General features: G+C 34.8%; 3 protein-coding genes across 7 annotated transcripts; 2 read left to right on the top strand and 1 right to left on the bottom strand.

Annotated features, from left to right (window-relative positions):
• The first annotated feature begins 337 nt into the window (after positions 1–337).
• LOC132633308 (uncharacterized) lies at positions 338–9186 on the top strand. 2 transcript variants are annotated; one of them, XR_009579624.1, is made up of 8 exons: positions 338–519; positions 1946–2126; positions 2986–3109; positions 3247–3584; positions 4115–5120; positions 6954–7147; positions 8531–8971; positions 9044–9186. XR_009579624.1 is itself a non-coding variant. In XM_060349631.1 (7 exons), exons 1-7 carry the CDS (start codon positions 437–439, stop codon positions 8609–8611), a joined length of 2007 nt encoding a protein of 668 aa, XP_060205614.1. In that variant the 5' UTR covers positions 338–436; the 3' UTR covers positions 8612–9186. The 2 variants fall into 2 exon arrangements, 1 of the variants encoding a protein (XP_060205614.1); XM_060349631.1 differs by having other exon boundaries at positions 8531–9186.
• On the bottom strand, positions 8916–10371 carry LOC132633309 (peptidyl-prolyl cis-trans isomerase CYP26-2, chloroplastic). The gene is made up of 2 exons (XM_060349632.1): positions 9400–10371; positions 8916–9183 (listed from the first exon to the last, which is right to left on the bottom strand). Exons 1-2 carry the CDS (start codon positions 10263–10265, stop codon positions 9081–9083), a joined length of 969 nt encoding a protein of 322 aa, XP_060205615.1. The 5' UTR covers positions 10266–10371; the 3' UTR covers positions 8916–9080.
• Positions 10372–15126: 4755 nt separating this feature from the next.
• On the top strand, positions 15127–26438 carry LOC132633307 (protein decapping 5-like). 4 transcript variants are annotated; one of them, XM_060349629.1, is made up of 10 exons: positions 15127–15450; positions 21996–22096; positions 23372–23443; positions 23525–23707; positions 23786–24385; positions 24919–24978; positions 25063–25128; positions 25534–25737; positions 25856–25960; positions 26046–26438. In XM_060349629.1, exons 1-10 carry the CDS (start codon positions 15312–15314, stop codon positions 26214–26216), a joined length of 1701 nt encoding a protein of 566 aa, XP_060205612.1. In that variant the 5' UTR covers positions 15127–15311; the 3' UTR covers positions 26217–26438. The 4 variants fall into 4 exon arrangements, with proteins under 4 accessions (XP_060205612.1, XP_060205611.1, XP_060205613.1 ...); XM_060349628.1 differs by having other exon boundaries at positions 15127–15454; positions 23525–24385; XM_060349627.1 differs by having other exon boundaries at positions 15128–15450; positions 23525–24385.
• The last annotated feature ends 290 nt before the right edge of the window (positions 26439–26728 follow it).

Raw genomic sequence — 26728 nt, 5'->3', positions numbered from 1 at the left:
TGGTTATTGTTTCTTCACCTTTTCAAAATTTATTATTTTAAATTTTGATTTAGCAATTTGAGAATTTTACTTAGTGATTAAAATTATGTGATTTACCATATTACGTTCATTTTTTTTAATTTAAACATCTAGCATTTAGTCAATGATTAGTTAGGATATATCCTAAATCATTTTTTTTTTAAATTTCTGACTAAATCTCTTCAAATAATTAAATTGATTAAATATGATGATTAATCATATTAGATCCCGTACATCTCACGAACATAGTTTGGTAAGTATAATAAGGAGGTCGCTTAAATGTTCTGGATTTATGCCTTGTATAGCTAACCGGCTTATTTTGGGGACCGAACGAAAAAAGAAATCCTCCCCAATGACGGTCCATACACATTAAATATAAATTGGCGCCTCTCTCTCTCTCTCTCTACAGACGCAGAATATGGCTGAAAAATCAGAAAAGCGATTTGAAGATGCCATGGATAAGCTCTTTCGTACTCCTCTCAAATCTAAACCCAATTCCAGGTTCCTACTTCCTTCGTTTCAAAATATGTGTGTATTTTTAGTTCAAAATTAGTGTTGTTTCACAAAATCAACAAGGCTCATTGAGTTTTTTGTTACAATTTTATCCTTATTTAAATGAACGGAGTTTTACATAATCAAGAAACTACTTACTTACGGATGTACTCCCTCAGTGCCAATCTATGTGGCACCATTCGATTAGGCAAAGAAAAGAAATACTTTTGAAATTTATGATACAAAATAAATTTTAAATATTTGTGTGGATGTAAGTTAAATTGTTTCTAAATATAGGAAAATCACTGTTATTTTTGGGACAGACTAAAAAGAGAAGTGTAGCATATAAATTGGGACAGATGGAATACTTATTTCTCAAGACATTTGATTAAGGGTAAGTTAGTAAAAACAGTTCTTTGCTTATTTGGAATGTGTAGTTTTGTTAAGAGTGTGCCGAAGCTAAAAACACCACTTATTATGAAACAGTGGGAGTATTTCCAACTTTGAGCTATGGTACTCCCTCTATCCCAAAATAAGTGTCACCTTAGCAAAAATCACTCCTATTAAGAAATCAATATATACAATGTGAAGTTTACTAAACTATCCTATTAGATGTATTTTGAGAATTTATGAATATTAAAGAGGACTACTTTAATGCGAAAGACGTAATTGGAAACACTTGCCAATTTTTGTCTTGAATTCCTAAGGTTACATTTATTTTGGGACAAAACACTTCTTAATTTTTAGGAATGCATAGTTTTCTTAATGGGTGTGCTCAACCTAAAAATTGTAATTATGATGAAAGGGAGGGAGTATTTTTTTTCTTCCTTTTTGATGAATGTTCTTACTTCCAATTTTGAGCTATGGTGCTTAATTCTGGGGTTTTAATTTGGCTGCTATAGTGCATCTGGAATTCAATACTCCCTTCAGTTCAAAATAAGTGGCGTTTTTCCCTTTTCATTTTGTTTTAAACAAAATAAGTAGTGTTTCACAAAATCAAGAACACATTTGATTTTTTTCTTCCAATTTTATCCTTATTCAAATGAATAGAGTTTTACATAATCAAGAAACTACTTAAAGATGTGCTCCCTCCGTCCATTTTTACTTATCATGTATTGACTTGACTAAGTGTTAAATTCTATCTTGGTTTTCTAAAATGGACAAGTAAAAGTAGACATCTATTTTTAGTATAGAGGACAAGTAAAAATGGACGGAGGGAGTACTTATTTTTCAAGACATTTGATTAAGGGTAAGTTAGTAAAAACACTTTTTACTTTCTAAGAATTTGTAGTTTTCTTAAGTGTGCTCAAGCTAAAAACACCACTTATTATCAAACGGAGGGAGGGAGTAATTTTTTTTTCCTTTTGATGAATGTTCTTACTTCCAACTCTGAGATATGGTGCTTAATTCTGGGGTTTTAATTTGGCTGCTGTAGTGCATCTGGAGTTCAATTGTCAAGAGGCAAAAAACGCCCGGACATGTCATCAAGTGGAAAAGTTAACAGGCACAACTTATCAGCTACTAAAGGTACAGGGGAAGCTCGACCATGGGACAGAGATGATTTGTTTAGAAGGATATCTACTTTTAAGTCTATGACCTGGTTTGCTAAACCACAGGTTAATATTTACTCCCCTCTCTTATTATGATGTTCTTAATTTGAATGTGGAGATTCACTTACTTACATAATCTTATTAAATTAAATAGTTACTACACAGTGGCGGAGCCAGTATTGTTACCAAGAGGATTTAAATAGAAAGAAGTAAACATACAAAGAAGCCAAGGAAATTATCTGCTATATATACATAAGATATAATTTTGTCCTTGTATATACAGTGTAATTTTTCATTGAAACCCCTTGCGGTACCCTAGCTCCACCCATGTTACTGCAGGGCAGAAGGGAAACTTGGGGTCAGGGGTCGGAATGGTGGTCTTCCTACACCCCCATTCCATGCCTAAGTAACATGTAATGCCTTAAGGAAGCAGAAAACAAGTGCTTCTTCACCATATGCTTTTGCTCTGTTGTTCTTGTAATAGAGAAGCATAATCATTTAACTTGTAATGCCTCAAGGGAACAAACAACAGACTTTCTGTCTGTACTTCTAAAAGACAAGCTTTGTTCAGTTGTTCGTAATAGAGAAGTATAATCATTTAGGACAACTCCAAAGCTAACACTCTAGCTGACTGCTTGAGCTTATACAGGCTTTTACCCTTGTCCTAGGAGATTCTTTCAGAAATAGTCTTAGAATTTTTAGTGTTTGATTCTTCTTCCTTTAGAATGTGTCATCTTTTTTACATTCCTATTATCCACTTTTTTCTTCTTTATGTTCTTGAAATGGTTAGCTTTACATCTTTCCTTAGAGAAAAATGGAATCTTTCCCTGTGTGATTTTTCCTTTTGTTTATCTATATGTACAGAAATTGTCTCCACTGTGCCATATTGTTAATCTTAGAACGCAATGCTTTCATTCCTCGGCAGGCAATCAGTGCTGTTAACTGTGCTAGAAGGGGTTGGATTAATGTAGATATGGACACCATTGCCTGTGAAGCATGTGGATCACGAATGCTCTTCTCTACTCCGCCATCTTGGACACAACAACAAGGTAAGCTATACAGCTTTTCTATGTTGTTTTACTATTTTTCTTAAAACAGAAGCAATTGGTAGTTGTTATTACCCCATTCTCCTTTCATAATGAATTTGTGCTTCTCATTTCATGCTTCTCCCATTCGTGGGCGTCAGTTGACAAAGCGGCCTTGGTGTTCAGCTTGAAGCTAGATAGTGGACACAAGCTACTTTGCCCTTGGATCGATAATGTCTGTGATGAAAAACTAGCAGATTTTCCACCTACAGCTACTGCTGTGCTCGTTGATCAGTATAAAATGCGGCATTCTGTTCTATCACAGCTTGCTGCTCTTCCCGTGATTTCACCTAAGGCCATTGATTTCTTGAGAAGCCCTCAGTTGGAACAATTTCTACGAGAATCTTTGACTGTGGAACGTAATGAGTCCATGGAAACTACCCAAGAAGAAGACACCAGAAATGAACCCGTTTCAGTGTCTTGTCTCACATATTATCAGGTATGAAAGAAAATTTGAGCGTGTGCAGCATATATTGCACTTTAGTTTCTCGTCGCAGGAGAATGATGATAAGTACAAAAGTGCTGCTAACCCCGTCTCTTACTCAATCTGATCTCTCTGATTTAATTAGTATGATGGCAAAAGTTAGTGCCAAAGTGCATATCTGCTATAAAAAAAATTGTCTTATCCATTGTCCGGTTGATTGCTATGCTGTTTATTCTTGGACTGCATATCCCTAGGTTCTTCTCTTTTTGAGAGGAGGGGTTGTGGGTGGAGAAATCTTAGAATTATCACGAGATTTTATCATTCTTCTTCTTCTTCTTCTTCTTATTTTTTAGGCGGGACGGGTGGGGGAGGTGAGCAGCGTTTATATCCTATCAAGCTATACATCTAATTTTTCTTAGCTTAGACTTACTCTAAAATATTGTATGAGCTAATGTATTTTTTAAATTAATTTGCTTTTGTTAGATGAAGTGGCTGTGTTTGTCAATTTGCGGTTTTTGATATTTGATATATTGAATCATGTTTAGGCACAAAAGCTCATTAGTTTATGTGGCTGGGAACTCCGCAGACTGCCATATCTAGTTGACCCCAAGGATCAGCTGAATCAATCTAGTAAGGATGCCAATGTCTCAGATAAGTCTATGTTGAGCGGAAAAAGTCAGACTATTACTGTCTACAGTTCATCTACTGATAAGACTTCTGAGAGCAAGCCAGCTGATGACAGTCAAGCTTCTGAAGAAGCAATCATCAATCCATATTCTGTTGTTCTGGACTGCAGGCTTTGTGGGGCTTGTATAGGTCTATGGGATTTTCCCCTGGTTTCTCGGCCTTTGGAATTTCTACGAGTAAGTGGATACACACAGGTGAACAATGATCATATCAGTCACACCGATGGTGGTAAAAACCTTCTTTCAGGCAACAGTGATCGTGATGAGAATAGAGAACGCATAGGGCACGTTGCAACTCCTGGTGACACTACGTTAGATAGAACACCACCAAATTTAAACTTGACGATTGCAGGTGGTCCTCCTCCAGCAACACATAATTATATGGCGAAAATATCTCTGCCAATCATTGGACGGAATTTGAGAGCATGGTTTATTGCTGAATCTGAGCTTAAGGATGATTTAGTAACCAAGAGCTCATCTGGTGTATGCAAAAACCCGGAGTTTCTTGCAGGAGAAAATACTGAGGAAGGAACTTCATTGTCTACATCAGAAGTGATTACAGAAGCTCCACCAGAAAACAGCCAGGCTGCAGCACAAGTTTCTGGTAACACCACTGAAATGGCTGATAATGCAGAAAGTGTGAACAAGGTTGATCCAGCAGTCACGGATCATTGTAAGGACAAGGCTGGAAATGATTTTGGATCAAGTGGCAAGGATAGTGTCGCAAGTCGTGTAGGGGGAAGTGGTGAGAGCAGAGTGATGGTTGAGGTTAACAATTTTACACAAGGAGGGGAGCAAGGCAATGGGAATGATGTTGTTATGGCTGGAGTGCGTCCTCTTATTCATGACATTTCACCTAGTCGAGGTAATTCAGTTTTTAGTAACTTGTGTCATTGTTTCTATGATCAAGCTCGATCATTAGCATTAGCACTGTTGCAATTGTGTCCGTGAAGTGGATTATAGTGGGAATTGGAGGGTGAACCAAGTTTGTTAGAACTTAGCAATACAAATCCAGTTTCATGAAATGGTCCAAGTTTAACCTGGTTTGCAGCACTTAGCAATATAGATCCAGTTTCATGAAGTGGTCCAAATTTGGTATACTTGCATAGTTGCATTGAATTGCTGATCGGACCTGCATTACTGTCCAAGGACTGTTCAGTCTTTTCTTATTTTGCATATTTTCTAAAGGAATCTAGGCATCTTCCTTTTGGTATTCTCTTTTATGTCCATGAGTCAGTAGTACACACCTATCTACATTCTGCTGTCTGTCCAAAGACCTGACCTCGTTGATGCCCAAGTATTTTATTCTTCTCCAGCTTCAAGTCTAGGCAGGTCCCTTCCCTATTCCGTGATGCACATTTTGAGTTGCACCATATTGCCTCTTTAAGTATTTTTATCTGCTTTGCTGATATATCAGACATATATGCTTGGAAAAGAGATTCTTTTCAACCAATTTACAATTTCACAAAATTATCGCATTTTCATGCAGAAATTCTTATGATGAAGACTCAGCACTCTTTAGTATTTATATACTTCATTTTTAAGTGTTTAAGGAAGTACATCTCTCTTTTTTTTGGGTAAAGTAATAAAATGTCATTAGAAAAGCATCAAGAAGATGCAAGGTTATAGATGAGCAAAAAGCTGCTTCAAACAAAACATGAAGCAGACTTAGCAAAAACCTGTAAAACAGTCTAAAGAAATCCCATCTCTACTGTACTAGAGAAAGGGAGCTAACAAAATCCAGAAAGTTATCCACACTGTTTACAGGGGCAAAAAAGTGCCAACTGAAAAGACTAACTAAACACCTAGACTTAAAATGCAAATAGGAGTTGAGATTCCATCAAAGCATCTACTGTTTCTCTCCTTCCATAGGGTCCAAAAAATTACTGCTGGGATCATTCTCCAGACCCTTTTGATGGATTTGTCAACTCTCCAGAGTATCCAGCTAGCATAGGCATCTTTGATGTTGAAGGGCATTACCCATTGGAGACCAAGCATAGAATAGAAGAAATACCAAAGGCTGCAGGGCAGTGCAAAAATAGGTGGTTGACACTTTCATTGGTCTGCTTGCACATGGCACACATGTTGACGACGATTACACCTCTCCTCCTGAGATTATCTTGTGTTAGGCATGCTTCCTTCAGTGCAGTCCAAGTGAAGCAAGTAACTCTGAGAGACTGTCTGGTTCTCCATACAAGTTTCCAAGGCCAAACCTCTAAAAGGCTATTTTGAGAACTCCAGTAGTTGTAACATTCCTTCACAGGGAAAATCTTTTCCTTAGAATTGCCCCAGAGGATTCTGTCTTGAGATTCTGCCACCAAAGTACTATGTCCCAATCTTTCTAAGAGAGAAAGAAAATCATCAACTTCCCAATCCCGTAAGTTTCGTCTAAAAATTGGTGTCCAACTGTTGTTGTCTATATATTGAGCTAATGTTGCTTCTTTGTTAGAAGCTATCAGAAATAGTGAAGGAAATGAGTCTTTTACTAAAGTGTCCCCAAGCCATTTGTCCTGCCAAGTACATCTCTCTGCATGCTGCAAATGCTATATCTTAATGTGTTTTTTTGTTTGGGCGCCAAGGGAGAGGAGGGTGGGTGTTTAAATTGTTAGCAATAGAAAAGACATTTTTTTAAGTGCATTTTTTTCTCTACTTATGTTGAGCGTACGAGTGTAACTGACAGACTACGTTGTCCTTTCAGGGAAGGAGTTGCAAATTCTATCCGTAGATAAAGCTTTGGAGTTTGATCCCTTCAGGCTGCACAGATACTTTTGCCCCTGGATTGCATCTAATGGTGGCTCTCCGCCAGGATGGGAACAAACATTATCTGCTTTAGAGCGTCATGAGGAATCTTGTTCTCCTTTGTCCAGTTATGCTCCATCTTCCTTGATTAAGGTAAGGAAGAAGTAAACTAGTACTAATAGATAAGGTGGCAAGTTAATTTGACCGTTAAGGATAAAGACATGTTTTGAGCTAATTGTGTAGTAATTAGGCTAAGCTTACTATGAAAAAGGTAACAATCAGTAGCTAATTAAAGCAACCTTATTAACGTATAAACTGACATTTTGGTTGGTGTTTATCATATATATTGATGAAATGCTGCTCCTTCCATTCCTTCACAAAAATCATTTTCATCATGGCCTTGACTTGGATAAATACAATTTTTAGCTTTACTGTTTGGATATGATAACTTTTTTTTTTTTTTTTTTTTTTTTAAGATGTTAACAAGCTGTATTATAATCAAAAGGGGCCAGAAGGCCATAGTTACAGGGAGGCTAACAAAAGCTACACATAAATATTAAACCAGCAACTGAAGAGACTCTAGAAATTGTATGAGTGTCTCTGTGTCATCTATGTACTTTTCTTTACACCAAAAATGCAAAAGTCGAATACAATTAAGCTTTATCTTCTGGATGGGATTGCTTTTATTTTCAAAACATGTTGAATTCCTTTCCTTCCAGATGGTCCACTCTATGCAGCCTGGAGTCATACTCCAATTTTTCCTTTGATATGATAACTTGAGAACTCAAGGAAAGATTGTTTACATTAAACTTAGTAATTTGCATTTGGACAAAAAAGAAAAAATCGATTTGGATACTGTGCATTATGTACTTCAGAGAATTGAATGCATAGACCAAGAATAATTCAGTGAGAAGTATATAGTAGGAGTACTATCTTCTGTTGGATAGATGACTTATCTTTCTGGAGACCAGGTTTCGATTTTGAGCTTCACATTTTATTGGCCATGTCTACTTAGTTCTTTTAGTCAAACTTATATGAACGTCAATATCCATTAAATTTTCATAGTAAATCGCAAAAAAAGGAAAAAACAAAACAAATGAGATCATTAGTCTAAGATGCACGGTCAAATTGCATGCCCTTATAACACTGCTGAGGCATCCTCGTGCATCCAAGACTTTGGGATGTTGCTTGCCCAGACTAAGCTCTCAGTGTTGTCTTTTTGTTTGCTGATAATTGAAAACGGTTTATCACTAGAGGTTCTATTGTAGCTCATTTAATTTGTCAACATTTTGCTTGGTTGCACTGTTTATCTGAATTTAATGGGTAGTTTATATGACTTTATAATGGTGTTAGTGAAGTGAAATCTGGTGAGTTGGTCCTTAACTCGCATTGTTAGTGGTTTGTCTGTGGTGTTTGAGACAATGCAAGGACAAGCTTCCTTTTGATCTCTTGATACCAGATGGTCGGAGTAGTGGGATGAATGGAAAGTTCTATCACCAGAAAGCAAATGACTTATCTTGTTTTGCTCCTATGCAGGTGGATGATCCCGTTGCTTCAGTGCAAAAGCTTTTTACATCTCCAACGGCCAAACGAAGGAAGCTTGTTCGTCCAAGTTAATTCAACAAAGTTATCCATGTGATGGAGTACACCCCATGTTTCACGAGGAAAATGACTTTCGCCAAGCAGACTGGGTGATGAGATTACCTTCTCAGTGGAGACAGTTTCTGCGTCTTATTGCCTATATTTTACCTGGATGTCACAACTGTGAACTTTTGAAGAATAGCTGTAGAGGATGCACCTCTATTCTAGAATTGTCATAGTGGCTAATTAGCATGACATTGTTTGATATGATTTCTCCAAAGTGAAATTATTGATTACTTATTTGGAGAGGGTTGTAATCTGCTCTTTTTGACAGATAAAGTAAACAAGGGGAAGACACTGTAATTGTTACCATTGATGTAAGCTCTCGGACGAGAGGTAAAATTGCATGGAATTTTTTGGTACATGAGTTTTGTACACTTTTAGCTGAACAGTTCTTCCTCTTAACAGAAATGAAAGGACAAAAATCTCTCAACTGCATCTTTGATCATTCCATCAAGCCGCAATTTGTTATTTTCACCTTTGAGTAAGGTCTGTTGAAGCCTCTCTCTGCAACTACAGCCCTTTTATCTCCTATCAACTTGGCTGCCCTGTTGATAAAACCAGAAAATTAATGCATCTATACGGTTCACTTGGTGAATCGGTTGGTTTATGTTTTATGTATACTATGATTTTCTTATTAGGAAACTGGTATATATCGTTCTCTTAGTCCTTGAAAATACCAGTTAGTCTATTTTTATGTGTTCTTATGTAATCAATTTTCATTACTAGCCACCAGATCTAGATGATTGGGAGATTGCTGGTACCTGAAATAAGGAGAACTGGTATTCTCTTTCACAGTTTTGACCTGGCCAATTCTCTCAACAACATCCATCCCCTCCAAGACTCTCCCAATGACTAAAGCAGAGGTATCTAACTCAGGTGAGTCTTTAAGTGCAATTGTAAACTCTGTTCCATTAACATCTTTTCCCACTTCTTCTTGATCGATTTCAAGCTTTCCTCCTCGAGCAACCAGCTTTGTCTTTGGAGGTGGTTTTGAGGGGTCCCTCACAATAATGCTAACACTTCTTGCCACATTCTTGGTACCCTGACACATTTCACTCTGTTTCTCCCATTCGTTCACTAGGTTATCGATTTCCATAGTTCTTCCAGTGCTCTTTGCGAGTTCAGCATCCACTCCATATGACCTCAATCCACCATGTTGTACATAATTTGGCATTATCCTCACAAAATCTTTTCTTCTATAACTAACCCCTGCTGCTCCGCTAACAAGATTGCTGAACCTTGCTGAGCCAACTGGGGCACTCTCACCGTGTAGCCCAATAACAATCCTTCCAATAGGTTCCCCATCAACCGATACTTCAAGAAATGCTCTCTTTGTTACATTCTGGTCTGAACAATAGTCGACTTTTCTTGAAGGCTCTTCTGGTTCTATTTTATCGGGGTTATCGGGAAGCTCAGCTGCCCTTGCTCTTGACAAATTCAACGGCTCTAGAGCATGAGAGCCTAAGAGTAGAAGCATGGATGAACTAGTGCTAATGGCGAGTTCTCTGCGTGAGAATTTGCAGCATTGGTTGGGAATTGAAAGAGTTTTAGTTGTGGCTGTGCCTTGAATTTGTTTTGGAGGAAGCGGGGTTGCTGGAGCCTGGAGAAACTGTGCTGAATACTGCATAATTTTCTGATTTTGGCCCCTTTCTGCCTCTCTAATTTTTTACCCAACTTATTCTTCACTCTGTTTTCTCCTAGAAGATACAGAGTGATTTTGCGGATAGGAACAGCACAGCCAATCCTGTCAGAATCTAATTCTATCATGCTACTGGTTTATAAAGACTTGACTGGGCCATCCTTAACTTGGGCAGTTGGGCTCATTTGAGCTATCATCCAGCTTGAATAAATATCTTTTAGAGCCTGTTTGGAAAGCCTCCTGGTAATTGGAATTGGTGTAATTACTACCCTAGTAATTACACAGTCCAGTAATTACACAGTATTGCAATTACAATGGCTTGTTTGTTTGTCATAATGTAATTACAGTGTAATTACAAGTGTGTTGTTTGGTTGCACAAGTGTAATTACACAGTTAGTTTAATTTAAAAATAACATTTGACTACAAAAAATTTAAAATTAATATTTAAAAAATATGTGCCTTTATAAATGATATTAAATTAGTTATTTAATAATACATTGTTTCTTGAAAATATGTCAATTAATAATCATATAATTATAACTTTGTAAAAAATAATTGATATATAATTTCAAATTAATAATATTTTAATTTTAATTGATTATAAAACTTAAAAGCATACCTTTTCTGTGAGAACATCATGGGATTGGATGTTTGACAAAAAAAGAATATTTATAAATATAATGCCATAACATTATTTAAATGTTTGACAAAATTTATCAACTGTAAATGAAAAATAAACAGCATGCAATATGAAATAACAAGTCAATAGTGTTAAAGCAAATATTTTTAAAATTGAAAATATAACCCAAATTCAAAATCCAAAAGAAAAAAATTTAACATAATACTCTTATGTCAAATTCCAACGTTACATAAGTAAATACTCTTATAATTCAAAAGAAAGGGAAAATATAAGTCTATAACCTCATTCATAACGAAATTCTACTTTAATGTCACTTATTATATGTCAAGTTTGTTAATGACCCATTCTTTATAATATTAAGAGATGTAGTTTCAAAAATTAGAATATTAACACGGTTATGCTAAATGAATAAAATAAAAAACTAAAAAAAATACGAGCAATTATATGGAACCACAAGAAGTAAAGGTTGGGAATGAGAAGAAAGGAAATGAAATATAAATACTATAAAAATAAAAATATATTTAAAAAATAAAAATTAATTAAAAAGTAAAAATAAAAAAGAAATTAAATAATAGAAATAAAAAAAAAATCAGAAAAGAGAAGAAATTAAAATAAAATAAAAATAAATTAAATAATAGAAATAAAAAAAGAAAAGAATTAAAATAAAATTAAAAATAAATAAACTAAAAGGTAAATTGAGAGAGTGTAATTACACCCAATTCTCAGCCCCCCCCCCCCCCCCCCCCCCTCTTGAAAATTGGAGAGTGTAATTACACTCTCTCAATTACACCCAATTCCCACATAACTGTGTAATTACCTGATCAAACAAACAGGCTAAACTGTGTAATTACACCCAATTCCAATTACCTAGGTGGCTTTCCAAATAGGCCCTTAGGAAAATTAATTTAAATAGCTGCTCAGAAAAAAAAAGCGACAAAAGTATAATTTATATATATTGTTTAGCGACTGTGAATTGGCCGAGCGCCCAAATGTGTAATTTCTCCTATTTCTTTTTATAGTTGGGTGACATTACAAATATAACACTCCTTCCATTCACTTGTCATAGTTTGCTTCTTGAAAATTAAGCTACATGATCTTTGATCAATATTTTAAGATGTATTTTTTAATTATATTATATGAGAAAAATTGTAACTTATAATATTTCTTGTATAGTTTTTGAATATTTAAATTTTAATTTTTAAATATTGTATTAACCCAATTCAATTTAGCTCCGATTAGTCAAATTGACTCTCGAAAAGCGAACGTGACAAGAAAAGTGATCTAAGGGAGTACTTATTTTTGTGGTCGAGTAATGTTTGAAAATGTTGCCAAAAAAGAATTTCATAGATGTTCACACCATTTAATGATGCGTTTTTTTAAAGCAGTAGCATTATAAACGTGCTATTGGGGAAAACAAACTGAAAATTTAAAACAAAAAGTACAAGTCTAACACGTGAAGGAGTCATGGATTTTGTTTATAATTTGATGCACAATATACTGCTCCATAAGAAAAAAGAAAGTGTAAGTGCACATAATCAACATGGTATAAATCAGGGAAAATGCATAAACATCCCCTTGTATTTGGATCAAAATGTATGTTACATTTTTTTTTCTTGACGAAGGTTTTATTATTCTTATTTTAAAATGTAATAAACACGCCCTTAAAACATCATAGCTGGTACATGCGCCTAACAAAGTCATTTTATCACTTTTATTTCTCTTTTTTATATTTTTCTCCTTCTTCGTTTCTCTTCCTTTCCAGTCATAGCCTATCCAAATCACCCTCTACATTTTATTTCCATTTTCATCCATATGTTTACCCTTTATTTCCACTTTCAAATCATCTGAAACCTCACAGTTTATTTCAAAATTTTGACACGACAACCTAAGAGAAACAACCCAAGAAAGATTAATGAAGCCTGTGACATAAGAAAAAGAAGAATAGAAAAAACGAAAAAGCAAAGTAAGAAGATACTCTCTGCCACCTAAGCACTCAATTTCAGAAAGTTTAAAAAGGTAATAGAGTACTCACAAAAATAAGAAGTGTAACTGGCATTTTGGCCTAAGCACAAGGTCTTTATGCCTTTTTTAATAAACTAGTCGTAATTTAAAATTTTATTATTACAATTTGCACAAGGATGAGTGTTCAATGTTAGTATATAACTACATAAAGTCTAAATACAATTATTTGATAGTAGTAGGTGAATTTTTATTTTCATATTCTAATTAATGATGTAGATGCTGACGGGTAATCGATACTATAGTATATACAAGACAAATTTAATATATATATATATATATATATATATATATATATATATATATATATATTTGTCTTGTATATATTTTAATGACTGAGAATACTATTGTAAAACTTTCAGGTAATTCAAAAAGTAATCATCTTGTTGCTTATTAGAAGATATTTGATTCGTTAAAAATTTAAAAATTGTCACTATTACACCGTGAGAATAATTTATCATTTATTTAGAGAAGAAGAGAATTTAACCCGTATAATAATTGTCCACTACTAAGAATATGTGAAAAAAGGATGAATATAATAACTCAAGTTAAAATTGCTTCTTTTTACTCAAGTTTGAACTTTTGAAGATCACTTTAGGATACAAACTTTTCATGCAATTATCATTATATATTATCATCATTGCGGGATAAATATTACCAAAACAATTCGACAATTCATTTGTGAATTATTTCTTAATTGCACTAAACAGATTTTTTGAAGAAAAAAAGATAGGAGGTGGAGGACACGAATTAGGGTAAAAGGTTAGTGGAGTATTGTCTCGTTTCTCCTTCCATACTAGTAGTCGTAGTATTTCTCATGTAGTTTCTTGTCCTTTGATTTCTGTTACTATCTGTTGTTTCTTGTACTTCAATTATCGTATTATTTTGTTGTAGTTACTGTTCTTTTCTTTCTTTTTCAGAATGCTTTGTCATACTTTCTATAGTTCTTTGCAGTGGTTTCTTCACTTCCGTTATTTCTTTTTTCGATCTGCTTTGATGTGCTTTTCCTTAAGCCGAGGGCTTATCGGAAACAACCTCTCTACCTTCTAAAATAGGGTAAGGTCTTCATACACTTTACACACCCAGATCCCACCTGTGGATTACAGTGCGTATGTTGTTATAGAGTTTTTGAAGGGGAAAAAAAAAGGAAGCTAAGATCCATTTGAAAAGACATACTGTATGAAAATAATCAAATATCACTCTCCCTAGGTAACATTGGCTTCGAGCTTAACACAAACTTAACAATGAAAAGAATGAAAAAAAAAATTGTTAGTAAATAAAACAAGTCTCAATATATAGTCGAAACTCTTTATAATTGCCATTCGTTATAACAACATTTCACCATAACGGCTTGATTTTCTCCGAAATTGATTTTTCATGTTATAGTTTACTTCTCTATAACAACATTCTACCTGTAACAGCAGTGACATTCATTATAACAGTACACTCTTTGTAAAATTACCTCTCTAATACTATAATATTTTGTAAGAAATATATTATATATAAAATAAAATATTAAAATATTTATAGTAATCATCATAAATGTTATGTACAAGAAGTTTGGACAAAATTCTTCGTCAATTCAAGCATTATATTATCACTAAGAGATTGAAATTTACGAAACAACCTACGATTGCCGAATTCTTACGTCAAACATGAAATATTAAAATTCTCAATTAATTTAATTGCATATGTTCCTTAGATTTTAATTCTTTATCGGTATGGTAAAACTAGTCATGAATTTATTAGTAATTTATTAGTCTTTTCAATTTTTAATTAATGAGATATGAAAATCAATTGAAGATTTAAAATTAACAAGTATTATTTTCGTTTATAACATAAAAAGTACATAAAACAATTATTTGCATACTTTTGTTTATAACAACTAAATGAAATATAAACATGAAATGTTTGTATATATACATAACAGCATCTCAGTATAACAACCATGAAATTTTTGGACAAACGCTGTCATTATATAGAGGTTTGACTGTAATAAAATGGTACATTTATGCAATTTCCTAATAATTTGTGTTAAAGATTGTTATGAAATTTATGAATGGAAGTTTGAATTGATGCCTAATTGAATCTTCGCGTTTCCTAATTAATCACGCCCAAGGAAAAAAAAAAAAAAAAAACTCAGTGAAAGAAACAATAAAAAAGGAAGACAAGAGTTAAATGAAGAGGGAAAAACAGTTGAGTGGTGATATAAAAGGAGCTTCACTTCACTTGCACTTTTGACAAAATGACACATAAAACGGGCAAGCGGTTTCATCTGGATTCTTCTTCTCCTTCACTTTGGATTCTTGTAATCTCTTCTATAAATTCATCGCTAACTATTCATTAGGGTTTCATTTCTCTCAAAACAAACCACAATGATGACAACAGCACCGCCCAAGCCGGTAAACTTGTATATAGGGAGTTTTATTAGTTTGATATCACAATCAAATATTCGTTATGAAGGCTTTGTGTTTCTTCTCAACCCTAGTGATTCCACCATTGGTCTTCGTAACGGTCGGTATATATACCTTTTCATCACTTTGTTACTACTTTTTTTTTTGTTTGCTGTATATGTGTTTTAATGATGCTGCATGGTTATCTGTATTGAATTTTAGTTGTTTCGTGGTTCTATAGACTTGATTTTGAGTTGTTTTTGTGCGAAATCACACTGAAATAGTCCTCCGATCACTTTTGTTTCTTGATAAAAAAAAACTTTTTTTTTTTGGTTGTATCTATGTGTTTTTATAATGCTGCATTGATTATCTGTACTAATTTTTAGGGGTTTTATAGCCTTGATTTTGAGTTGTTTTTGGGCAAAATCACACAGAAATAGTCCTTCTATCACTTTTGTTACTTGATCAAAGAAAAAAAAAACTTTTTGGTTATCTGTACTGAATTTAGTGGTTTTGTGGTTCTATAGCCGCGATTTTGAGTTGTTTTTGTTCAAAATCACACAGAAATAGTACTTTTTGGTCGTTCTTTAATTGTATCTGTATGTTTTTTTGACGCTGCATGGTTATTTGTACTGATTATTAGTGGTTTTATAGCCTCGATTTTGAGTTGTTTTTGTACAAAATCACACGGAAATAGTCCTTCTATCACTTTTGTTACTTGATCAAAAAAAAAAAACACTTGGTTCTCTAGCCTCGATTTTGAGTTGTTTTTGTACAAAATCACACAGAAATAATCCTATCACTTGTTACTTGATTAAAAAAAAAAAAACTTTGGTTGTATCTATGTGTTTTTATAACGCTGCATTGATTATCTGTACTGATTTTTAGTTGTTTTATGGTTTTATAGCCTTGATTTTGAGTTGTTTTTGCACAAAATCACACGGACATAGTCATTCGATCACTTTTGTTACTTGATTAAAAAAAAAAAACTTTTTGTCTTTTTTTTTTTTTTGGTATTTTTTGTATTTTTATAATGCTGCATTGGTTGTGTGGTTCTATAGCCTCGATTTCGAGTTTTTTTTGTGCAAAATCACACAGAAATAGAAATAGTACTTTTTGGTTGTTTTTTAATTGTATCTGTATGTTTTTATGACGCTGCATGGTTATTTGTACTGATTATTAGTGGTTTCATGGTTTTATAGCCTCGATTTTGAGTTGTTTTTGTACAAAATCACACGGAAATAGTCCTATTTTTTTTTTGTTGGTTGTATCTATGTGTTTTTATAACGCTGCATTGGTTATCTGCACTGATTTTGGTTCTCTAGCCTTGATTTTGAGTTGTTTTTGTGAAAAATCACACAGAAATAGTCCTATCACTTTTGTTACTTGATCAAAAAAAATCTATGTGTTATTATAACACTGCATTGGTTGTATGTACTGATTTTTAGTGGTCTTAGTGGTTTTGTGGTTCTATAGCCGCGAATTCGATCACTTTTGTTACTTGATTAAAAAAAAAAAACTTTTTGTCTTTTTTTTTTTTTTGGTATTTTTTGTATTTTTATAATGCTGCATTGGTTGTGTGGTTCTATAGCCCCGATTTCGAGTTTTTTTTGTGCAAAATCACACAGAAATAGAAATAGTACTTTTTGGTTGTTTTTTAATTGTATCTGTATGTTTTTATGACTCTGCATGGTTATTTGTACTGATTATTAGTGGTTTCATGGTTTTATAGCCTCGATTTTGAGTTGTTTTTGTACAAAATCACACGGAAATAGTCCTATTTTTTTTTTGTTGGTTGTATCTATGTGTTTTTATAACGCTGCATTGGTTATCTGCACTGATTTTGGTTCTCTAGCCTTGATTTTGAGTTGTTTTTGTGAAAAATCACACAGAAATAGTCCTATCACTTTTGTTACTTGATCAAAAAAAATCTATGTGTTATTATAACACTGCATTGGTTGTATGTACTGATTTTTAGTGGTCTTAGTGGTTTTGTGGTTCTATAGCCGCGATTTCGAGTTTATTTTGTACAAAATCACACAGAAATAAAAATTTTGGTCGTTTTCTTAATTGTATCTGTATGTTTTTGTAACCCTGCATGGTTATTTGTACTGATTATTAGTGATTTCGTGGTTTCTAGCCTCGATTTTGGGTTGTTTTTGTACAAAATCACACAGAAATTGTACTTTTTGTTGGTTTTTTAAATTCTATATGTATGTTTTTTTAATGCTGCATGGTTATCTGTACTGATTCTTAGTTGTTTTATGGTTTTGTGGTTCTATAGCCTCGATTTTGAGTTGTTTTTGTACAAAATCAGTAATCACACAGAAATAGTCCTTCTATCACTGCTAGTAGTTTTTTTTATCATTTTGTTGTTGTATTTGTATGTTTTTATAAGGCTGCATTGTTATCTTAACTGATTCTTACTGGTTTCGTGGTTTTATAGCCTCGATTTTGAGTTTTTTTTTTTTTGTCCAGATGCAGTAATCACACAAAAATAGTACTTTTTGGTTATTTTGTTAATTGTATCTGTGTATTTTTAATCCTGCATGGTTATTTGTACTGATTATTAGTGATTTCCTGGTTTTGTGGTTCTATAGCCTTGATTTTGAGTTGTTTTTGTATAAAACAATACAGATATAGTCCTTCTCTACTCTGATAGTACTTTTTGTTACTTGATCAAAAATAAGCTGCATTGGTTATCTGTACTGTTTTTTAGTGGTTTTGTGGTTCTCTAGCCTTGATTTTAGCTGTTTTGTATGAAAACACACAGAAATAGTCTTTTTTTTTTATAACAGAACTGACTTGCATTTTATTAATTTCCAGAAGTTTACAGTTGATCTGAGGGAGTACAGAAATAGTCCTTCTTCAGTCTGATGCTACTTTCTGTTATTTATTTATTTATTTATTTTATTTTTATCTGTGTGTTTTTATCATGCTGCATTGGTTATCTGTACTGATTCTTAGTTGTTTAGTGATTTTGTGATCCTCTAGCCTCGATTTTGAGTTGTTTTTCTACAAAACCACACACTGAGAGCGCTTTTTTTTTCTTTTTTTTTTTTGGCCGTATCTGTATGTTTTTATAATGCTCAATTGGTTATAGTACTGTTTTTTAGTGGTTTTATGGTTTTGTGGTTCTATAGCCTCGATTTTGAGTTGTTTTTGTGTAAAACAACACAGAAATAGTCCTTCTATCACTCTGATAGTACTTTTTGTTACTTGATCAAAAAAAAAAAAAACTTTCTGTTCTTTCTTTTGTTGTATCTGTATGCTTTTATAAGGCTGCATTGGTTATCTGTACTGATTCTTAGTGATTTCGTGGTTTTGTGGTTCATCGCCTCGATTTTGAGGTATTTTTGTATAAAACCACACAGAAATAGTCCTTATATCACTCTGATACTACTTTTTGTATCTGTGTGTTTTTATAACCCTGGATTGGTTATCAGTACTGATTCTTAGTGGTTTTGTGTCTTCGTGGTTCTCTAGCCTCGATTTTGAGTTGTTTTTGTATAAAACCACACAGAAATAGTCCTCCTTTCAGTCTGATAGTACTTTTTGTTCGTTTTTTTGTTGTATCTGTGTGTTTCTATATATAATGCTGCATTGGTTACCTGTACTGGTTCTTAGTGGTCTCGTGATTCTCAAACCTCGATTTTGAGTTGTTTTTATACTTAACCACACAGAAATAGTCCTTCTCTTGTTTTTCTTGGGAATTCTGTAGTGATTTTTAGTATGCATGTATGTTGTAAGAGTTTAATTTCTGGTGATCAACACCTACAAATTGAACTTTTTAGTGACACCTAGTATTATAACTATTAGTATCAGCTGTCGTATTTGTTTCTGTTATTTTTGAAGTCCTGTTGGGAGCATAGCCAAGGAAGGCAAAAAGATTATATTTATCCTAGGAAAAAAAAGGAATTTTTTGAAAACATCTGATCAAAGATTCAATCCTATGGAGGTGTTACCTTGACTTTTTTTTAAAAATAAAAATAAAAAAATCAATCACATGGTTTTCAAGATTGAGGATGTATCTCATCTAGTAAATAAAAATGGCAAAGAAAGCGTAGACGAAGAAAAAAAAGGGCAGCCCGGTGCACTAAGCTCCCGCGATGCGCGGGGTCCGGGGAAGGGCCGGACCACAAGGGTCTATTGTACGCAGCCTTACCTTGCATTTCTGCAAGAGGCTGTTTCCACGGCTCGAACCCGTGACCTCTTGATCACATGGCAACAACTTTACCAGTTACGCCAAGGCTCCCCTTCAAAGCGTAGACGAAGAAAATATAGAGAAATTGTAAGAAGCTTAAAATGGAAAACAGCTGCTAGCACTTAATCAAGAGAAGAGAGACTAAGACGGAAAGCTACCAGGAGTTCACGTTTCCATGAATAGATCTTCACAAAAAAAAAAAAAAAAAGAACAAGAAGAGATTGAATAAGAGTACAATGAGACAGGGTATGTGTAGTGGAAAGTTACATGGAACTTTTCTTTCACACTATTTCGTTAGGCAAGCATAAACCCTAACAACACCAAGCAACTTGCACAAGCGGCCACTTAAATTAGTTAAGAATATCCACAAGTTCAATGACACCTTAGGAATTCACCAAATTAGGAAGCAAAAACCTTAGTAGGATATTGGATTATACTAAATGCTTGTGCAACTATATTTCAATATCGGGGCTATCTTGAGACACGCGCATGAAGAGCATAGTGTCTGCTACCTGCATCTCCTTTTGGGTCAAGATTGGTCATGTTGCTTATTTTTCTTTTGTCTTGTTCTTTCATTTGGAGTCCGCATCCTTTTTTTTTTATCTGTGATCTGTTAATTTGGAAGTGGTCATACCCATTTAAGGTTGTCACGTAGATCAAAAAAATCATGTTTGACTTGAAATAGTGTGACATATATAAGTATTACACTGTTGGTAACCTGGAATGTTAACTTCGTTTGAAGATACATTAGACCAGGATATGCAGCATTATTCTAGACCAGCTTAGTGATGCTTCTTCCCGTCCATATAATACACCAACCATTATTGATATATATCTTGCTTTACGTTGAATTCCTTTTGTGTTAGGTCTACTTGCTTACTTCCCTCTCCCATTACAATCCTTGTTTTGACCTAGATTTATTTCAAACTCATTCTTCTTTCAAATATTCTCAATTATTTAAAAAACAGGTTTTAGTATTCTTTATTTAGCTTTAAACCTGAAATTCCATTCTCAGATAATGAAGGGATCAATGTTCGAAATCTACTTGTATTTCACTATAGTTCCTCATATTTCGGATCACATTATTCATTCTGGGGACTGGGATGCAAGGAATAACGTTTACTAGAATTCTTTCCTAAATAAGCTCATCTTAATGTAAAGCTCAAGACGAGTAGTATTTTCTGGTTACTTCTATAATTTCTCAAAACTAAGTCTATATATGTGTGTGTGTTGTATAGATAAGAAATTGTATAGTTAACTGAGTCTCATTTACTAACTAACTATGTATTTTCCCCCGTCGGTTGATAAATCTAGGAAGTCATTTTTTTTTTTTTGGATCAGTCAAAATCTAGGAAGTCTTGTTAGTTGATTTTTACACAAAGAAAAGTTCTTTGATATAATATTTATTACATAGAAGAAGACATTAAAGTCATAGAAGTTTGCGCAAAAGACCTTGTCATAGAGAAGTGAATGAAATGGCATGACGCTCTGATGCTGTTTATGATCATATGAAGCTTTTATGGAGTGAAATTTACCATGATGTAAAACTAGGCCATCCACATATTAGGTATTGTACGTGTTAGTATAAGTCCATACTTGCTGAACTATTTCTTCAAATTCTAAACTTCCAATAAATTGTTTCTTTAAATACTCAATTCAACCATAATATGGAAAAAGTAGTTGAGACTATGGTGGTTTAAGCAGCATTGGTTTGGCCATGAAGATTAGATGGAAAGGCTTACGGAAGTTCTGTACCACCTGAGCATCTTTACACCCTAAATTTCTGCATGATTCATGCATGCACAGACAATTTTTTATGGATATAAGCGTGCCTACTGCCAAAATAAAGGTTGCTTGGTAGTAAATATTATATTCAGAAATAGACATAATGCGAGATTTTAATTCCTGTCAACTAATTGGTGTGTCATTGAATCTATGTCTAACTTGAGGGGCCGTACTGTACATGTAAATTGGAAAGTGATTTCGGGGGAAGAACTGTACATGTAAATTGGAAAGTGGCCCTTCTTGATTTTTGTACCTCTAGTCTCCTGAATAAGTGCATAAAAGGACGAATCTTTAGATTCAGTTTCTGAAGCTTCTAGTTGCTTTGGAAGCTTGTCGTCAATATTGAAGTAGAATATGGTTAGAAATGAATAATAACTTCTCCAATTACTAATTGGAAATAAAAATCTTTTCATGTGAAAGAAATTGACAAATCTTTTGCTGCAAGCAACCAAATAAAGAAACCGAATCTTTTACGCACTGATCTCCATTTATAATTCCTGGATTTTGTTTCTTGTTCAATTATTATTATAATATTTTAAATATATCTAGTGTAATTGCTATTGACAGCAATTCAGTTGCAGCTTTATGTGTAAGCGTAGAACACTGTTCTCATGTCGATTTTTTTGCTTCGTATCATGTACCCTTTTGACGCGTAATTAATCTATATCTGGCTGCAGTGAAATCTTTTTGGACAGAAGGACAGAGGAAAGATGGACTTCAGCTTCTTGCGAGTGACGAAATCTATGAGCACATATTCTTCAGAGGTTGCGACATAAAGGTGAACTCTACTTACATCCTTTGCCTGCTAACTTGTCAACTAGATTTTTTGGGGTGAATGGAGTGTCTTCAAACAATTTAGGATGTTGTGAAGCTGTTCCAATGGTTCGAATTGACTCATTTATTGGTACCTTTTTGCTTTCTATTAGAATAAGAAGACAGTTTTTCAGAGCTATGTAATGTTGTGTGTCATTAGCTTTATGTATGCTCTCCAGTAAACAACCTTTTAGAATGTTACCTATAAGCTATCAATAAAAGGTAGGTAATTTATACTTCAGCTAGACCTTAATTGGTAGGTAATTTAGGAGGCCCTTATGAGATACTAATGAGAAGTGCTAAGCAAAAGCGTAACGTTATGTTTAAGGAATGTAATTTCCACCAGAAGAAATACACGAGGACTGGAAAATCAAACTCACTTGCATTAGAAAAAGGATTTAAGTGGTGGTTATCCAAAAATGAAAGATAGGAGACTAATATTAGAAGGAGATACTGGTATAAAGTGTGTGTGTGTGTTTTTATGGGAAGCTCAAAATGTCAGAGACTGATATTGATACCTCCGTTGCCATATGCATGCTTCTAAGAAGTGCCAGGTCAGAACCTGGAACTCCAACATTGGTTCTAAGCCTTAGATAGACCATCTATAGCCTCGTACATACAACGTAAACAATTATTTTTTACTGAAAAAGAGATTTCTAAGACCTATAGGAGCCATTCAAGAGAGACTCCTCTTATTAAACCCATTCTGCAGCAAGAATTGTATACCTGAAATCAGAGGCGTGAGGTTCTCAGGTTCTCTTCTTCTTTCCTTCTTTAATATAAGCTACGGTAACATATGTTTCCTTCGAGGCACCAAATGGTGAAAAGGAAGAGATCTTCCTGGTTGTTAGATCAAGTTTGTGCAGAAAATGGTATAGGAAGTTTGTGGCATCCCCTGAGTGACATTGGATGGTTTCTCATCAATCTTGGTGGCCATCCTGCATATATCGTTTTGTTTAATCGGCATACAATTTTGTATCATGAAAGGAAGACGTAAAAGAAAAGATATCATTGCGATATATATGAAATTTATGGCTTGAAATGAGGAAGAGGTCGTGAGGAAAAGATGACTTATTGTCTTTCAGTTGGCTGAATGAAATTTGCATTCTCTGCAAGAGCTGGAAGGTTTTTTAGTGTTGAAAGTTAGATCCATTCATCACATCATAAAATATTCTTTCTTTCTTCCGAAAACACGATCTCGTTCTGAATCTATCTTTTTCTTTTGTCTTGAGCTGCACAGGATCTGCAAGTTATATCTTCCCCTTTACCTCAAAGTACATCAGCTGTTCCTGATGATCCTGCGATAATACAGGTATACTCACCTCTATACAGATTAGTTTTTCAGATTTCACCATGGAGACTTTCTAACCTTCTGCATGTAAATTTTTTGCAGTCCCATTTTCCTCAGCCCTCACCTACAACTATGGCGTCGACATGTCATGGTGCTGCACAAATAGCAAATTTTAGTACCAGTGTGCAACCCATTCTCCCTGTTACACCAGTCCAGTTGAATCTGCCCCGTGGCCCATCAGCATCAAGTTCTAGCTTTTGTGGCTCATCGCTCCCTCCTCCACCTGTAAATATCAGTAGGCTTGTTGTACCTAATTATTGGCCAGGATTAGTTGGATCCTCAGGAGGAGTTTCTTATTTTCAGCATCGTTATCCGCCGCCGCCACAGAGTTTGTTGGCATCACTTCCGCCAGTTCAGCAGCAAGCGCGACACCAGAATATAAATACATCTGTAGCTGGAGGATCCAATACAGCTGTAGCTGGAGGATCCAGGTTTTCTGAACTCCGTCATCCGTTGCTGCTGCGTGGTAGTACTGGTTCCCCAAATACACTGCCTCCTTTGCTACCCACACCATCTGTTCAATCCAATCCGGGGCGGTTTGCTGATGTTGTGTCTAATTTATTATCTATTCCAAGGTCAAATGAAGGATCTAGTGCTCTTTCAAGTGTAGCAGTGGATCCTGGCCCAAAAATGGCATCTTCTTTGCAAGAAGTACTTATTGTTAATGCTACTCCGGCTCTAGTTATTAATGAATCAAGTTCAATTGATCCGACAATCTCTCAAACTCTATCTTCCATGACAATTGAGGAACAGTCAGGATTGAAGCAGTCCTCTTCATCTCAGTCACTGCAGACCACAGATATTGATGCAAAGACTGCTCTAGCACCAGTATTGGAACCTGTGCTATCATCAGATAGCACTGGAGAAACCCTGGAGTCGTCGCTGAAATCCACAGCTAAAACTGTATGTCCTCTCTTTGTTCCCTCACTAATTTGTTCTTCCTTGCGAAACAGTTGAGCTGATATCACCCTTTTCCCCTTTTTAAATTATGTTTCGTGTGTAAAACATATTTGTTCCTTGTCACTGATGAGTTAAACCATAACTATTGCTGAATGCTGATTAGCAAACAATCAAGTATATTCTTGCTGCTTGTAAACTACATTTAAGTTAAAAAAATGAAAGCAGCAAATATTAACCAAAATCTCTCTCCGACGCCGTGAAATTCAATAAGCATCTTCCGGCTTGACTTCCATTGTACTTTAACACTTCAAAAAAGTTAGACCCTTAGGTTAATGGCACATGGTAAGCCATAAGCTGACTCCTACTTTTCTGGGAGGTTCTGTTATGTGTTTGTGCTTCCTTTTTTCTCTTTCTTCTCCCTCTCTCCCTCTTCTATTTGCTTGGATCACATTGTCTCAAAACAACAGTAGTCAATAATCTTTAACTTGTTTCTATGCTTGACATACCCTTTCTATTTTTTTCCCCTCTCCTTCAAGTTGCTGGGATCTACATCATCTCGTCATTGTAAAGGTCAGTTTGGTCGAGGAGGAGATAAGGTAATTCTCTCTTTTGTTTGCATTTTCATTTAAGCCTACATAGGTAGTGATATGTGTCTAATGGGATGTTTATTATGCATTCAGGCGCGTCGAAACCCTGCATTCACTAATCATAGTTATAGAGGTCGTGCACAAGGGCGGGCAAATGTGGTAACTTAACACACTTGTTTGACTTTCTTTGAATTGCTAGTTTAAACTGGTGTTTTAGCCAATTATGGCAAGTCTTAAGATTTTCTCTCTTCCTTATATTGTTATTGTGAAACACTCATTTGCTCACTCCTTTGTCAAATCTATTTGCTTTCTATATAAACAAAAAACATGGCCTGTTTGGAGACATATCATGTTTTCTTCTTAACACCTACAATTCGGCCCCATCCCTCCCCCCTAGTGGAGATTCCTTTTTTCTTTCAAATCTTTTGCAAATAGGGAAACATGAGTGCGCTTACTGTTGTTCTCTTAACTAGTAGTTTCTTGTTTTTTTAATTATTTCCTTGTAGGTTTGTTAACAATAGTCTCACATCTTTCCTCAGAATAACTTTTGTTTTTCATATTCAGAATTCCTCTCGTGTCATTAGAAGATTTAAGGAGGATTTTGATTTTGAGGCAATGAATGAAAAGTCCAATAAGGAAGAGGTATGGGACTATCTCGGCAAAAATAACAAAGCCGATGCAGATGATGGAGATGAAAATGAAAAAGAGACGGAAGACTCTGATGTTAAAGGTGAAGCCAGTGAAGTACATGTAAAAGACGATAGTAAGGTAAGCTGGTGGAATTCATACAAGTTGATTTAGAAGCTGTCTAGGTTTGCTATCCATGCATGCTCTGTGCACGCGACGTTTATGGCTGCTTTTTTATTAACTTCTATCTGTTTTGCAGCCTGTTTACTGTAAGGATGACTTCTTTGATTCTTTTTCTTGTGATGCACTTGGTCAAGAATCTGCAGAAGTGACGCTCTGTGAACAAAGGAAAAAAGATGCTGAGGTAATATAACTCGTTCATTGGCCCACATAATTATAAATGCGTATCAATTTTCATTCCATTAAGAGACTTGTTGATGTGTTTCCAGACATTTGGAGTTGAGATCCCAATACTCAAACAGGGTCATGGGCAGGGACCAAGGCGTGCTGGGGCATCTCAAGTCTCATATCGTGGTAGAGGACATGGCAATGCACGAGGTGGTCGTGATCGTGGTCGTGGTCATAGGAGATCAGTTGTGAGGCCGCGTTACTTAAAATGAGCTACCATGTTGCTGCATGGGGTTGGTGTTCAGATATAAAACCACCTTTCAATATCCAGTCGTGCGTCATCTTCTGGTCTCATTTAATTCAATCTTATCGTTTAGTGCAATAATTGATGGAAATCAGGCATACGCAGCGGAAGCAAATAGTCAGGATCGAACTTGCATGTAATATAGACAACGCATAATCAAGATATTAATCAAATATAAAATTGATACTTATCTCTTGAAGCGTGACCGTGACCAAGAATCAAATCTTCAACCACGAACACACACCATCCACGAGATCGTCATCTTTCAGTTCCACAGTCTTCTGCTGTGTAGCCCGAATAATACCAGAATTTATGAAATTCATGTGGGCAAATTTCTATGGAAAAAGTGTAGAAACTTATAAAGATTATAAAACCCTTAGCCTCCTTATGGAATAAGAGACCTATTTTATAACTACAGGTTTAGGGTTTTCAACATTTTCCAAAACCTGTTGGGTCTTTATTTTCCACCGAGAAATAATA

The sequence above is a fragment of the Lycium barbarum genome, chromosome 3 (genome assembly GCF_019175385.1).
Source record: "Lycium barbarum isolate Lr01 chromosome 3, ASM1917538v2, whole genome shotgun sequence".
NCBI classification, from domain to species: Eukaryota; Viridiplantae; Streptophyta; class Magnoliopsida; order Solanales; family Solanaceae; genus Lycium; species Lycium barbarum.
The sequence above is the reverse complement of the archived record's forward strand: the minus strand, read 5'-3'. Positions and strand labels throughout refer to the sequence as shown.

What these genes read in the sequence shown, in the direction of transcription:
- LOC132633309 (XM_060349632.1), bottom strand. Translation starts at nt 10,265, where the DNA reads ATGCAGTATTCAGCACAGTTTCTCCAGGCTCCAGCAACCCCGCTTCCT. An exon ending in ACCAGTTCTCCTTATTTCAG is followed by an intron (nt 9,184 to 9,399) that starts GTACCAGCAATC and finishes TTTTATCAACAG; the next exon opens with GGCAGCCAAGTTGATAGGAG.
- LOC132633307 (XM_060349627.1), top strand. Translation starts at nt 15,312, where the DNA reads ATGATGACAACAGCACCGCCCAAGCCGGTAAACTTGTATATAGGGAGT. An exon ending in CACCATTGGTCTTCGTAACG is followed by an intron (nt 15,451 to 21,995) that starts GTCGGTATATAT and finishes ATCTGGCTGCAG; the next exon opens with TGAAATCTTTTTGGACAGAA. An exon ending in TCAGAGGTTGCGACATAAAG is followed by an intron (nt 22,097 to 23,371) that starts GTGAACTCTACT and finishes TGAGCTGCACAG; the next exon opens with GATCTGCAAGTTATATCTTC.
- LOC132633308 (XM_060349631.1), top strand. Translation starts at nt 437, where the DNA reads ATGGCTGAAAAATCAGAAAAGCGATTTGAAGATGCCATGGATAAGCTC. An exon ending in AAATCTAAACCCAATTCCAG is followed by an intron (nt 520 to 1,945) that starts GTTCCTACTTCC and finishes TGGCTGCTGTAG; the next exon opens with TGCATCTGGAGTTCAATTGT. An exon ending in TGACATTTCACCTAGTCGAG is followed by an intron (nt 5,121 to 6,953) that starts GTAATTCAGTTT and finishes TTGTCCTTTCAG; the next exon opens with GGAAGGAGTTGCAAATTCTA.